Source organism: Argiope bruennichi, chromosome 2 (assembly GCF_947563725.1).
Source record: "Argiope bruennichi chromosome 2, qqArgBrue1.1, whole genome shotgun sequence".
Classification (NCBI taxonomy): domain Eukaryota; kingdom Metazoa; phylum Arthropoda; class Arachnida; order Araneae; family Araneidae; genus Argiope; species Argiope bruennichi.
The window spans coordinates 121,414,310-121,428,222 of NC_079152.1; the positions used below are offsets into that span (position 1 = coordinate 121,414,310).

Here is a 13,913-nt window from a genome sequence, read left to right on the forward strand (position 1 = left end):
TTTTTTTTTTTTTTTTTTTTGGCAATCACACATTTTATCAATTCACACAATTTTATGGTCAATCAATTTGATGTAACACTCAACACACACACACACTAATACAATTTACAGAGACCACAAATGTATGAATTCTTAAATTTACATATTACAGTATATTTTGAATATATTGATGGAAGTACTATAACTGCCATATGCAGATCCTTATCATTAAATTAAAGAACAAAATCTAATAAAACTCTAATATAATTTTGTTATTATTACAAACTTAAAGTTAACTACTAGAAACTGGAACTTCCATTTTTCACTTGGGAGCAAAAAATTGAACTCACACTGTAAAGGATGCAAAGAAAGAATGTGAAGTGCTATTTCATGAAAACAAATAATTAGTGATCACAATAAAAAATTATGATATAAGTATTGTACATTTATATTCCTTATATAATATATTAATTTATAAACTGCTATATAATTATATTAAGAATAGAATCAATTCCTGAGTGTGGTAACTTTTATTCAGAAATAATTAATCAAACAACATATTTTCCTCACCATACTAAAAATAACCCATTTAAAAATTATTATTGAGAATTGGATATGATATTATTATTAAAATTTCAGCAATTTACCAAATTTAAATTGATAAAATAAGTTTTTGGTTAAAAACAAATTTAGGTAATTGTGAATAACACAATAAAATACCAACATGATTATACAAATAAAACTTTTAGTCAAAACAAAATATTTCGACAATAGAGCAGATTTGTTTTTTATTGGTCTAAAAAGAAAAATATTTTGATAAAAAAAAAGGAAGTAAAATTTCTTTTTTTCTCTTTCTACCAAGAATATTAAGAAATAAGCAGCAATATATTTCTAAAAAATTCTAGTCCTTCTATTAAAATAACTTACCAAAACTTTACAAAAATAACACATTTACTTTTAATATAATTTCTGTAACAAATTAATCTCTGCAGTTTTTTGAGCTAATAGATAAAAAGTATTGTTCTCTTAATTCATTAGAAATTTTGAAAAGACAAAAAAATTTAAAAGCATAATCTTGTATCATCGACAAATTTAATGTATATAAATAAAAATAAAAAAATAGAGAGAATATGAATTAATCAATTAAGTTTTACAATTATCTTTTTCATTCATTAAAATTTTCAAGATTTTCTCTGCTTTGTCTCTCTTTTTTGAAATTTTATATATTAAGAATTTACTTACATATTTAATAAAATAATTTTAAAAACTTGCTTCGTTCCTAATGCTATCAAAACAACAAATGCACTCCTTTATCAAATAATATTTGATAGTTTCTAATAAATAATCTTCAAATTGCAGCAATTATACCCAACAACTGAATTAATTTTGACAATACAGATGTTTGCAATTTTGTTTAAAAATTAATTTCATATAAATTTAAAATTTTATGCCCAGAATCAATTACAATAAGAATCAAATTTTTCATGACAGTTGCAATTGCAGTTGTTGCTAAATATTGTCCAATAAACAATCAAAACAAATTGTCAATCATTCAAATAGTACTTGACCAGGAGCTAGTCATTATAAGAGATATTCTTACTGATGATACACAGCACAATACAAAGCATAACTCTTAAATGATTGACAAAATGTTAACATAAAAAAACTATGATAGTATGACAGATGTTGAAATCAGAGGGAATGTACAAAATAGTTAGCTGACTAAAAGGAAAAACAGATTAAACTCCTGACTCTGATGATTTAAAAATAAAAGACGAGAGCTCAGATACATATAGCTAAGAAGACACAAGCCACATAGATTGACACACTCATATAAAATTCTGTTCCTACTGTTCTGGAATCACTGGATGACAGACACATACTGTACAAGGTCATAAATAATATGTATAGGATTGTATGCATACATATACTCATATATATACATATACATACAATGACAAGCACACATATACACAAGATCTGTACAGGTTTTGAAGTTAAAAGACCAAACACATATTTATGTAGTTTTCAGTTATTGAAGTTCCATGCATGCACCATACGACAGCACACATTTAATGTACAATCAACATGTGGTAGTTCGACAGGGTACATAAGGTACAAGTCCATTGGGTACACTTCCGTTTGAAGTACTACTCACTTTGCTACCTTTACTATCGTCCGAAGACGTTACAGACATGCCTTTGCTGCCATCATTGGAATGAACACTGTAAGCTCTGCTGTCCCCTCTTGCATTACCATCAAGAGAATTTTTTCCCCTCGTATAGTCTCTTTGGGTAATGCTCCTTGTGGGAGGGAAAAATGCAATTTCTGATTCAGCATCAGAATCCTCTCGTGAGTTTTGAGAGTCCATCCACTGAGTCCTCATAGGGGTTGAAGCAGTGGCTGAGTCAACGTCAGTCTCTTTGGCGCTCGTCTCCTGTCGTTGAGTGAAATAAAAGGACACTTCACGAAAATGATTTTGGTTGATATCTGGAAGCAGCATGTCTATGAGTTCTGTAAAAGTTGGTCGTGCCTTTGGATTTTTGGCCCAGCACAGCTCCATTATGGCATACCTGTTAGATATGATTATTAAATTTAATTTTTCTAAATGGTTATTTTAAGAAGATACTTGATTTTATTTAAATATGCATAAAAAGAATCACAAATAATAAAAATAATGGATGATTACTCAGTCATCAATATTATTATCAGCTATAAATGATTAACTACTAGATAAAAACATAATATTTTTTTTGTGAAAAAGTCAATAGGTTCACTTGTAATGCTTACGATGCATCAAGAGTTCAAATTTTCTCATAACATGTGCAAGTATTATTCAAAATATAACTCAGAAATATTAGTCCATTAATTATATACAAAGCAAGTTCTTAACTTAAAATGCAAATGATTGATCCTATCTGTAGTTTTCATTTTATTCATAAAAGGAATGTTTTTAGATAGATGACCTTAATATTTTTTCAATACCTATAAAATCCAATTAATTAGCTTTAATCACGGAAAATAAATCTATTAAGTATTTCTGTAAAGCATGTAACATTTGGGAAATTAATGAAATACAAATAAAACAATTTAAAACTATTACAAAAAATATTTTTAATATTGTAATATAAAGTAAAAAAAGGGGGATTGAAAAAAAGCTTTAAACTAAACTTTATATACAAAAATCGTTTTGTTTAATCTATGAACAATTAAGAGAAAAAATCCAGGATTTCTGAACATTTCATTAGGGGTTTCTTTGTCTTTTTTTTTTAACAAGTTATGATAAAACCAGTTTTAATGAAAAAGCTTTTGCAGTGATCTATAATGGTGTACTTACAATTTTGCTGGACAATTTTCAGGCTTTGACATTTTCCCACCAGAAATTACAAAATGGAGTACTTGTTCATTGGCTAATCCTTGGTATGGTTGGGATGCTAAAGTTGCCATTTCCCAAAGTACCACACCATAGGACCTTTAAAAAAGTAATAAATTATCAGCGTCATTTATGAAAAGCAATTAAATATATAAACTTATGTAGATTAAGAGTGATAAAAAAAAATCAGATCATAAACTTACTCAAAATATTCAATATTAAATGAAAAGTCAAGTAAAACTAGCACATAAATAAATACAATAGGATAATAACAATACATAATTTAAAACTGTATGCTGAGAGCCAAAACTGATAAATGCTGTAAATATCAAAAACTGTTTATATGAATCGCTATTTACATGCTCTTTTGAATTACTTGAAGAATTATTTGAAAGCACTGTTCGTGTGGCATTTTAGGATAAAATATGGCATTATATTTTTTTGGTGACTACAACATTCATCATTTTTAATCTCCAATTATTTATCTGATTTCTATCTTAAGATCCTCACACATTCAAATGATTAATTGAAAATATTCATTCACCTTTACGAAACAAAATGGCAGTTAACAATATTAGGTAATAATTATTTTCTAAATGACAGAAACTAAATAATAAGGTAGGTCATATAAATATACTACAGAATAATCATTTATAGGTCAAAAATTAAATTTGAATAAATAAATATAAACAAAAAAGATTGATATTCTGTAATTATAAATAGTATATAAATAGGAGCATCATTTTATTAACCGATTAAAATTCAAGTAGTAAAATCCACTGGTAAAATTTCACCTTAGATTATACAGCATTTTATTCTGACATTAAAAATTACCGAAATCTGTGCATTTTTTATTAAATGCACAGAATTGTATCTTCATACTATTGACTTTACTGGTGCACTGTGTATTTCTAGGATTTTACTTATTGTTTGATGCATAATTTAAAGTCATATTTACTTCAGTTATACAAAGGAAAAACCAATATAAAATAATATTGCTATAAGCTGGTAGAAATAGGAGGAAAAAAAAAAAAAAGCAATTTATTAACAGGGTGTTAAATTTAATTTAAAACTGAAATAATTATGCTAGCAAAACTGCTATTAAATATTAGTAAATTATGATTTATAATAAACAATAGCAATTTATTAACCATAATGCAGTCATAATTTTTTCTTTACACATTGACAGATTAAATCAGAAGAAAATAATGCATATGTTATTGTGAATGACTTATTCTGGCAAATGCCTGTTTCCAATAGACAGATTAAATCAGAAGAAAATAATGCATATGTTATTGTGAATGACTTATTCTGGCAAATGCCTGTTTCCAATAGACAGATTAAATCAGAAGAAAATAATGCATATGTTATTGTGAATGACTTATTCTGGTAAATGCCTGTTACCAATAGACAGATTAAATCAGAAGAAAATAATGCATATGTTATTGTGAATGACTTATTCTGGTAAATGCCCGTTTCCAATAAAAGTTAACATTGATGACAGATAGAATATTTTGTTACATATATCATTATTTTTCACTTAAATCAGTATCAAGAATTAACATATATTGATAATAAATGCTGAATAGAAATATTCTGTAACATAAAAACAAAAATGCAATTTTAAAAATCATACATTATAATTAAAGCATATTGGGATACATGTAAAAACTAAATAAGTAAGTAAATAAAAAAAAAAAGAATAAATAAATTTTTTACTAACATATATACAGTTATAGTTCTTTCCTTTCCAGTTTGTAATAAAAACATTTAAATTAGATGTTTTAACTTATACTACTAACTTTTTTTTTAATAAAATAACCATTGCAGAACTAGAATATTTAATATTATCTAAAAGTAAATGAAAGTGCAGAAATTAAGTTAAATGTGTGGACTGAAGAATTCTAGAATAATTTCTCAGGCATTAAAACAGAATTTGATAAGAATAAAAGAAAAAGTTGGAATTATTTCAGAGATAATAAACAATTTTTTAAAACATGATATTTAATGAGTATCTGAATTCCTAAAAAATAAATTTAAAAATTTATTTTAATTTTTAAAATTAATTTAAAGTAATTGAATTTTTGGATTTTTTTAAGATTAATTTTTTTAGATCTAGATTTAAAAAATATTTTACAAATTATTTCTTGAGTAAAATTTTTTTTTGAATTAAAATAACAATAATCAAAATAAAATAAATTTCATGTATCACATATTTTAAAGTTATAATTTTTAAAAGCAACTTAAAAACTTGATAGATGTTCGTCAAGTTATAATTCTGATGACATGAAAAAAAATATATTTATTTTGTAAATAATAAGTGGATAAGGATAAAGTAATAAATTCATCAGTACTTTAGAATTTAAAAAAAAAATTGCAAAATTTTCACATTTATGCTTTGATTATGCTATAAATATCCATTTTTATTAACAACATACAACAACTTTTGCACAAAGAAATTTTTAATCAAACTCATTAATAGAATAGCTTACCATATGTCAGATTGCGAACTAAATAATCCATCCTTTAAACATTCTGGTGCCATCCATCGCACAGGCAGTAAACCTTTACCACCTTTACGATAATAGTCAGTCTCGTAAATATCTCGAGTCATTCCAAAATCTCCTATTTTTACTGTTAAGTCATCAGAAACCATACAGTTTCTAGCTGCTAGATCCCTGTGCACAAATTTTTTTGCAGCAAGATAAGCCATACCATCGGCGATTTCAACTGCCATTTGCAAAATTTCACTCAATGTTGGTGGAGGTAAATGAGGTCCAGCAATGTTATCCTGCAAGAGAATATTAATGATAAAACTATTGCAAATTCTTTAAATTCTAAGATGATGAAATCACAAAGTTAACTCCACAATATATAATATCAATTAAGTAGTTTCAAGCAAATTTTGTATCAAATAGGAAACTAATTATATTTCATTCGTCATTTATACCTCGTTGTCTGGGCGACGAGATCGAAGATAAGCTTTTAGATCTCCTTTGCCCATTAACTCCATTATTACCAAAGTTGGATGGCCTTTGGAAACAACACCTAGCAATTTGACAACATGATGGCAGTTGAAAGCCCTGTAGAAGAAAGATTAAAAATAAATCTGAGATTGGGATAGAACAATAATTCAAATTTTTTTATGAAATGCTTATCTGAAGACAGAAACCTGTATCCTCTGTGGAAAGACAAAATTCGATCTTTAGATCAGTTACCAGCCAACACTTTTACTACATTTTAGAATTCAACCGCATAATTAAAATCAATAATACAGTTTCATATTACCAATACAAGTTTATGGAATTTAAATTTGTAGTAAAGAATACCATAAATTAATAAAATTTTCAGATTAATGATTCTTTGAAAAGTTGGAAATTCAGAGGTTTCTTGACAATACTTTAATGATGATTAATGGTCCTTAATAGTAACCTTAAAATGAGAGGTCAAAGAGGAAACCAATAAAGAAAGAGTTGCCAAAGAAAAAATGATGGTTATGAAAGGTAAGAAAAACCAACTTTCAGACTAAACAAACATTATATATACACAGAAATTATGCTAAAAGAGAAAAATACAAAGTTAATAACATTTTTTTATGTGTAAAAATGAAGAAACTAACATGTTTGATTGATTATTTTATTTTTACACAAGTAATACTTCAAAAAGGTTTCTTACAAGTACTAATTATTATTTCTATTTCATGAATAGTTAAATTGGACATCATTTTTCGAAATTCATAATTCTAAAAAAGAATTACTTTATGAAACATGATACCTAACTAAAACTGAAAAAATTATAAAACTTATTAATTATTTATATAATAAATTCACACTCAAAAAACACTAATGCAAATTATTACAAGGAAAATAAAATAATTTAATTTAAAATCAAAATTTGGCAAACTGACGCATAATAATTAACTTAGGCACAAGTGAAGAAGCAAGACATTTTGCATTACATCACACTTACTTCATCACAGATGCTTCTTGCAAAAATTCAATTCTTTCTCTCAGAGATGCAGATTCATTCACAGTCTAAGAAGGGAAAAAAAATTATCTTGAGCAAAAATCTACTAATCAAAATGTAAAAATAAATAAGGAAATAAAAATGCAGAAATTTAAATATACATAAAATAAGCAACTTTACCTTGACAGCACATTTCAAAATTTGTTTATCAGAAGTTTCATATTCCCCTCTGTACACCATACCAAATGATCCTTGTCCAAGCTCTTGAAGTAACTTGATTTTATCTCTAGGCACTTCCCATTCATCTGGTTCGTAAACTTCAAAGAACAAAGAAAAACATTTCAGTAACATACAAAAACCATATAATAAAATAAATTTAGTTATCAAAATGATAATAGAATTACTTTAATTTGAAGCAAAATATTATACTTCAAAACAATATGGTATACTATACATTTCTACTTCATAGCTTCTTCAGTACATGAGAATTTCCTAGATTTACATATTCACATAACTATAAATAATTAATTTTTATAGATGATTACTATCAACTTAAAAAAGTAATCAGAAACATTCATTTAATGTTTGAAATATATATATAAATGTTAAAGATGTTATTCACAGATAATGAAAATGAAGAAATAGATGAAACTTAAAAAAAAAAAAAAAAAAAACATTCAAAAATTTCATTATATAAAAGTATACAAAAAGGAAATGAAAAAAAAAAAAATCTGTAATACATAAATACTTTATATGCCAGTACTTGAATTTTACAGAACTTCTGTGAAAAAAATAATGAAAAAAATATGTACCTGCACTCATATACTCTGGATTCACAGAAGCATACAGCATTGTAGGTATGTCATTCAAATATCTAAAAAAACAAGATATATTTTAATAATTTATGTTTTTGTAATGAAAAGTAAACATAAATTTTGCGATTCTGACAAAACTTACTTTTTGCGATAGAAAACATAGAATGCAGCTCCAAGAATAATGATGCAGACTATAATAACAGCTACCACTAAAAATGCCAAGATCTCTGATCTTAAACCACCTAAAAACAACATTTATTTTGTGAAATAATACAATTAATGTATAAAAGTGTAATTATTCATATGTAAAACAATAAATATAAAATTACAAAATGTTAATAAATTGCATATGAGTAATATATATTCTTTTATGAAATAAGTTTTCACTTCTATTTCTAACTTCATATTTATTGATAAACATTATTCCTTTCTTTACAAATAAATGGTTAGTTATCAAAAAATGAAGTATACAATGCAATAGCATTAGCCATTTAATTCAATTTAAGCAGATACAATTATTTGAATGTTAGAAAATAATATTCTCAGAGAAATAAATATAGTTCAGTATTTAAAAGCAACATTTTTAAATTTTAAACAGTGCTTTAACACTAATATAACTTTAAAACAATGAAATATTACCTCTAGAATCTGGAATGACAAAATATAAAGGTGTTGTCCAATTGCCATTTCCAGCTAATGAGGTAGCCCTCAAACGCAAGGAATAATTTCCGGGTAGCAAGTCATATAGACTATATCCACTTCTTTTTTGATATTCTACTTGAGTTATACATACAGGTAGAGGTTTATACTAAAATAAAAAAATAATTATGAAAAAAAAAATTGGATTAGAAACTTACAGTTAGAGACATATAACTAGTTAAAAAAAATAATAGAGAGATTAGCTTACTTCGCTTGCTTCTGCAGATCTTATCTCTATGTGATAATTAACAATTAAACCATTATAATCTTTTGGCTCATCCCATTTAACAAACAAGATGCCACTGGTTAAATTTTCATTATTTATTACAATACTTGATACATCAATATCATCAGCACCACCTGTAAAATACATTTTAATATTCAAGAAAATTTGTGTTCACTAAACAAATCAGCAATATTTGTAGACAAATTAAAAAAAAACTGTTTTGAAAAATTGACAATACATTAAAAAAAAAAAAAAATTCTTCGAATTATACAAAATGATCAATATGTAATTAGTTTCAATTATTAGGCTCATTACATTTTAATCATTGCAATTTCTACATAACAATAAAATTGCATTCTTATTAAAAGCAGCTGAAAATTTTTTGTATGTTTCATAAAAGAAATGATTTAGTTTATCCAATACATTCAATTGAACTATTTAGACAAAATGAGTCAGAAGTAATGAAAAATAATAGAAATTTTTGTCAGACTGATAACTTACCTAATGGAAATGTCCTAACTGTGGTAATACTTTGTGAACTACATGGCTCATCATCCAATTCATCCTTATTTTGGCAAGCTCGTACCTAATCGAGTATTTACTTATTAATTTTTATAAGGAAATATAAAAAAAAATAATATAAATGTTAATAATGTGAATAACATTAGATTATAAATGTTAACTTTAAAAGTGAAATACTTTTTCATGTTTTTCACAATCAACATATAATCTTTTCGTTAAAAAAAAATCATGAAAAAAAATATGTTTGTTTGCTTTTTTTTTTTGTTTATAAAATCTAACTTTAAAGTAAAAAATTATTAAAAATTAGGGTAAATTTTGATTTATACAACACGTTTAGAATGAAACTGTTGTCTTTTATAAGCTATTTCATGACTTAAAAATCGTTTTTATTCAACTCATCTAATTAGATATACTGTTTTTCTTCATTGAGTTGAATTGTATTTATTTTATATAAATTTCATAGCTGTGAGGTCATGGCCAATAAGAATTGACTATGATATTATAAAACCAATTAGATTTAGCAACAAGTTTTTAACTATATATAAGTAGAGAGTAAATTTTTATAGGCAATTGATGCAATAGCAGTGGAGGATGAATAAATAGATAAAATAATGTTATTTTTATTATATTATGCTTTCTTACTTCAAGTTGAAATAAATTGTTTTTATCACTGATGCAGTACTCATTTTTGCAGCAAAAGTAAGCAATCACTCAATCTCTCTTCCAAGAGAAACAATACAAAAATCATACCTGTTTAATATAAATACACTAACAGGAATCAAACTAACAAATAAGTACTTAATTTCAATCAAAAAAAAATTATTTTCAGTTACATAATATTAAGTACTTTTTTTAAAAAAAATTCCTAAGCTCAACTATAAAATTTTTGAGAAAATTAAATTAGAAAGCCATTCTTGAAATGAAAATATATTTTAAAAAGATAAGAACTAGAAGAGAATGATTTCCACATACTTCAATAGTATATTCAGTAAAGTGATGGAGGTTTTTTACAGCAAGGAACATAGCATCACGGACTTCATAGTGAAAATATCCTTCCTCAAGTTCTGGAAGCAATGTTGTTGTTGCTTCAGTAACATTTTCCACAACAGGAGTAATTGACGATGTTCTTCCTGGTTTAGATGTGAATGTTTCATTTAGGAAATTAGATGATGTTGCATCTCGAACTGGAGAGGATGTTGGAATCACAGAAACATTTTTTGGAGTTTTAGGTGCATTGGGGCTGATGAGAAAAAAAAAAAAAAAAAAAGAACTGTTAAAAGGGAATATTTTTTATAACAATACATGTATTAGCAATCTTTTGAATGGAATTTCAGGTTAATTCTTAATTATGGATTTTTCAGGAAACATTTTCTAATTAGGAGAGTGGAAAAGTCTTTAAACAAAATGGAACACCCTACACTTTTCAACAAAACATTTTTTCAAATTTTTATCTAAATAATATATTAAAAGATATATGGAATTTTTTTGAATTTATAAATAATTTTGAATGATGCCATATATATTTTAACTTATCAGATTCTCCATAAAAAAATTTCATAACAAAAGGAATAAAATTCATATGAATTCATGGTATAAAATTTTAAGAATTAAAAACATATAACTCCATCCGGGCACATTTGGCTCAAACATTATAGCAACATTTTAATAATTTTTCTTCATTGATATTCTTAAAAACTTCCCTTCAAATTATTCAGTCAAACATACTGTTCTAATTGCTATTTTTTAAATTAAAATATATAAATAAAATACATTATTGCTAATGTGCAATGTATAATTACATGACTAAAACCTTACTTTTTTAAGTATACTTTATTATGAAGAAAATCTTCAAACTGTATTTGTGCTTCTGGGTCATCACCTATGTTTGGCAAAGGTTTTGTCTTGGAACACGAGCAGCAATTTTTTGATTCATTTTCTTTAGGCTTCTTCTTCTCCTCAAATGTCCACATATCACTAATTTCAGTACTTTTGTCCTGATTAGGTTTTTTAAAATCGGACATAACCAAAGCTAGAAGGGAAAAAAATTAGTAATCAGATTACAAAGTAAATTAGTACACAAACACTTTCTAAGAAGATTATGTCTTTAAAAGAAAAACTGTTAAAATAAACAATGATTTCAATTACAAAAGAATGGCAATATAACAATGAAGTAATATTTCATAAGTTTGAAATTCACATACCAAATTTCAAAAAGTGTAATAATTCATGGTAATATTTAAAAAAAAATAAGTAAATAAAACCATATAGAATCTTGACCCAAAAGAAACTAACAACTTTGAGGAATCTGTTCAAACTTCGGATAAAATGTAGTATTCGCAATTATAAAAACAAGGGATATAGGTTTCTTTCAAATATATGCATTACACTGAATTAGAAAGTTTGATTCACATAATGATGGCACATTTGTATATGCAATTTCTGTATGTTATCACAATGACAAGCATGCAGTTAATTGTTTACTTGAATGTATTTCCCCCATATGAACACACGACTGATGTGGAACTTATTTAATAGTTCTAAGAGTCATGAAATTATACAAAATTTTGAGTTGGTAGTTTATAGACACACAGTAAACATATATATATATATATATTAATAAGGTTTACAAAACTTGCTGAAAAATATACTACTGCATATAAGCACACACAATCTTGAATTCACGAACTTAAAATTTCTCTCTTTTTTTATTGCTATCTCTCTTATATTATTAACAAAGTTCTGAAAACATTTTTTGTCTCAAAGTCCTCCTTTTTGATAGGGCAAAATTTTAAGTATCTCATTCTTCTTTCAAAAATTTCGTTGAGACTCAAACTTTTTGAGGAAAATTATTTCATTACAGATAAATTAGAAAGATGAAAACAAATGAAATATCTTAAGAATCAACACTGTCCTAAGCAAGTTGCTTGGGATCACAACCTATATAAACTTTTCACCACTCTAAAATGTTAATGACTTAAAAAAAAAAAAAAAAAAAAAAAGGAATTTGCTCTGAGAATGAATATTGCTTTTGCCACGATTTTGGTACAGAACATAACCCTTTTAAGTAAGCATCATTTATGCAAAGATGTAATATTTAAAGATACTCACGCTCATTACAGTAATTCCTTTGGCTGATGAATTCAGAAGAATCTTTCTCACGAATTCCATCAATGACATAATGAGTGATGATTCCATTAGGATGCTTTGGACTATGCCATGTTATAATGATTTCATTATGAGATGATGCGTGTGCTTGAACATTTACGGGAGATGATGGTGCTACAAAAAGAATATGTTTCATGAATTCATATTGTATTTGTTCATTACATTATATCATATATTATTACTAAAGGTGTGCTGATTATGCATACTAAATGGAAAAAAGTTTCCACTAAATAAGCATAAATATTTAAGAAACTTACTAGATGGTTTAGTTGTAAAATAAATAATAGGACTTTGAGCTCCCACTAAAGCAGAAGCTATTGTGTAAGTTCGCATGTAGGCAGCATACATAGTAAATGGCTTCAAATGAGGTAACAATGTTATGATGCTTTCATCTTCATCATTAGCATCCACATCATCTATCTTCCACCTAAAATTTTTATGTGAATATTAAATGTGAAGAACAATTTTTGTACTAAAAACATGTCATCGAAAAGAAAAAAGTAGTTAGGTGAATAAAATTAATTAAAACCTACTCGTCAGCTCCACAGGCATCTCTTCCATCAAATATAGTAACATTCCTATCAGGACTGAGGAGAAAAAAAAAATATGTTATTAGTATTAACCAATACAATAAAAAAAAAAATTAAAAACAAATCAATTTATGTCATTTAAAATAAAATGAAGAAAATAATATGTAAACATACATTTAACATGAAAAATTATGCACAATTATTATTAACATTATGCACAATTTCAAGCATAAAAATGGCACAAGTAGACATTTACTTAAATGTAGACTTTATTCAAGAGCACCTCCATATTTAATAATAACAAGAAGTCAGGGTATGTATTTGAGGTGTCAAACATTATTTAAAAAATATATCAGAGCCATTTCTTCAAAACCATTATTATAATACTTAAAATATGCTTTTTTTTAAAACATTTTTTTTCCAGTGATTCCAAAAAACATTCTTTTGCTTGATTTTAATTTTCTTGAAGTAATTAATTTTTTTCAATGATTGCTTTAAAAAGCTTGTTCTCATTATAAGTTTAATATTTAAAACATTACAGAAATATATGCTCATATATATTTATGATTTTTGTATAATATTTCTTACTAAATTTTAAAAAAAAATCCTGATAAAAAATTAAAAAAAGAACACTTTTT

General features: G+C 25.8%; 1 protein-coding gene across 2 annotated transcripts in view; it reads right to left on the reverse strand.

Annotated features, from left to right (window-relative positions):
* Window positions 1–867: 867 nt before the first annotated feature.
* LOC129955414 (insulin-like peptide receptor) overlaps window positions 868–13,913 on the reverse strand; it is a 134,054-nt gene continuing 121,008 nt past the window's right edge. For both annotated transcript variants that reach the window (XM_056068221.1, XM_056068223.1), the window contains exons 10-25: window positions 13,279–13,332; window positions 13,003–13,172; window positions 12,689–12,859; window positions 11,396–11,609; window positions 10,553–10,820; window positions 9,560–9,644; window positions 9,041–9,192; window positions 8,773–8,941; window positions 8,276–8,375; window positions 8,131–8,192; window positions 7,499–7,635; window positions 7,322–7,386; window positions 6,303–6,435; window positions 5,845–6,143; window positions 3,317–3,451; window positions 868–2,552 (exon numbers count right to left, since the gene is read on the reverse strand). In XM_056068221.1, coding sequence (XP_055924196.1) covers window positions 2,063–2,552; window positions 3,317–3,451; window positions 5,845–6,143; window positions 6,303–6,435; window positions 7,322–7,386; window positions 7,499–7,635; window positions 8,131–8,192; window positions 8,276–8,375; window positions 8,773–8,941; window positions 9,041–9,192; window positions 9,560–9,644; window positions 10,553–10,820; window positions 11,396–11,609; window positions 12,689–12,859; window positions 13,003–13,172; window positions 13,279–13,332 — 2,704 coding nt within the window. In that variant the 3' untranslated portion in view covers window positions 868–2,062. The remainder of the gene's footprint in view (window positions 2,553–3,316; window positions 3,452–5,844; window positions 6,144–6,302; window positions 6,436–7,321; window positions 7,387–7,498; window positions 7,636–8,130; window positions 8,193–8,275; window positions 8,376–8,772; window positions 8,942–9,040; window positions 9,193–9,559; window positions 9,645–10,552; window positions 10,821–11,395; window positions 11,610–12,688; window positions 12,860–13,002; window positions 13,173–13,278; window positions 13,333–13,913) is intronic.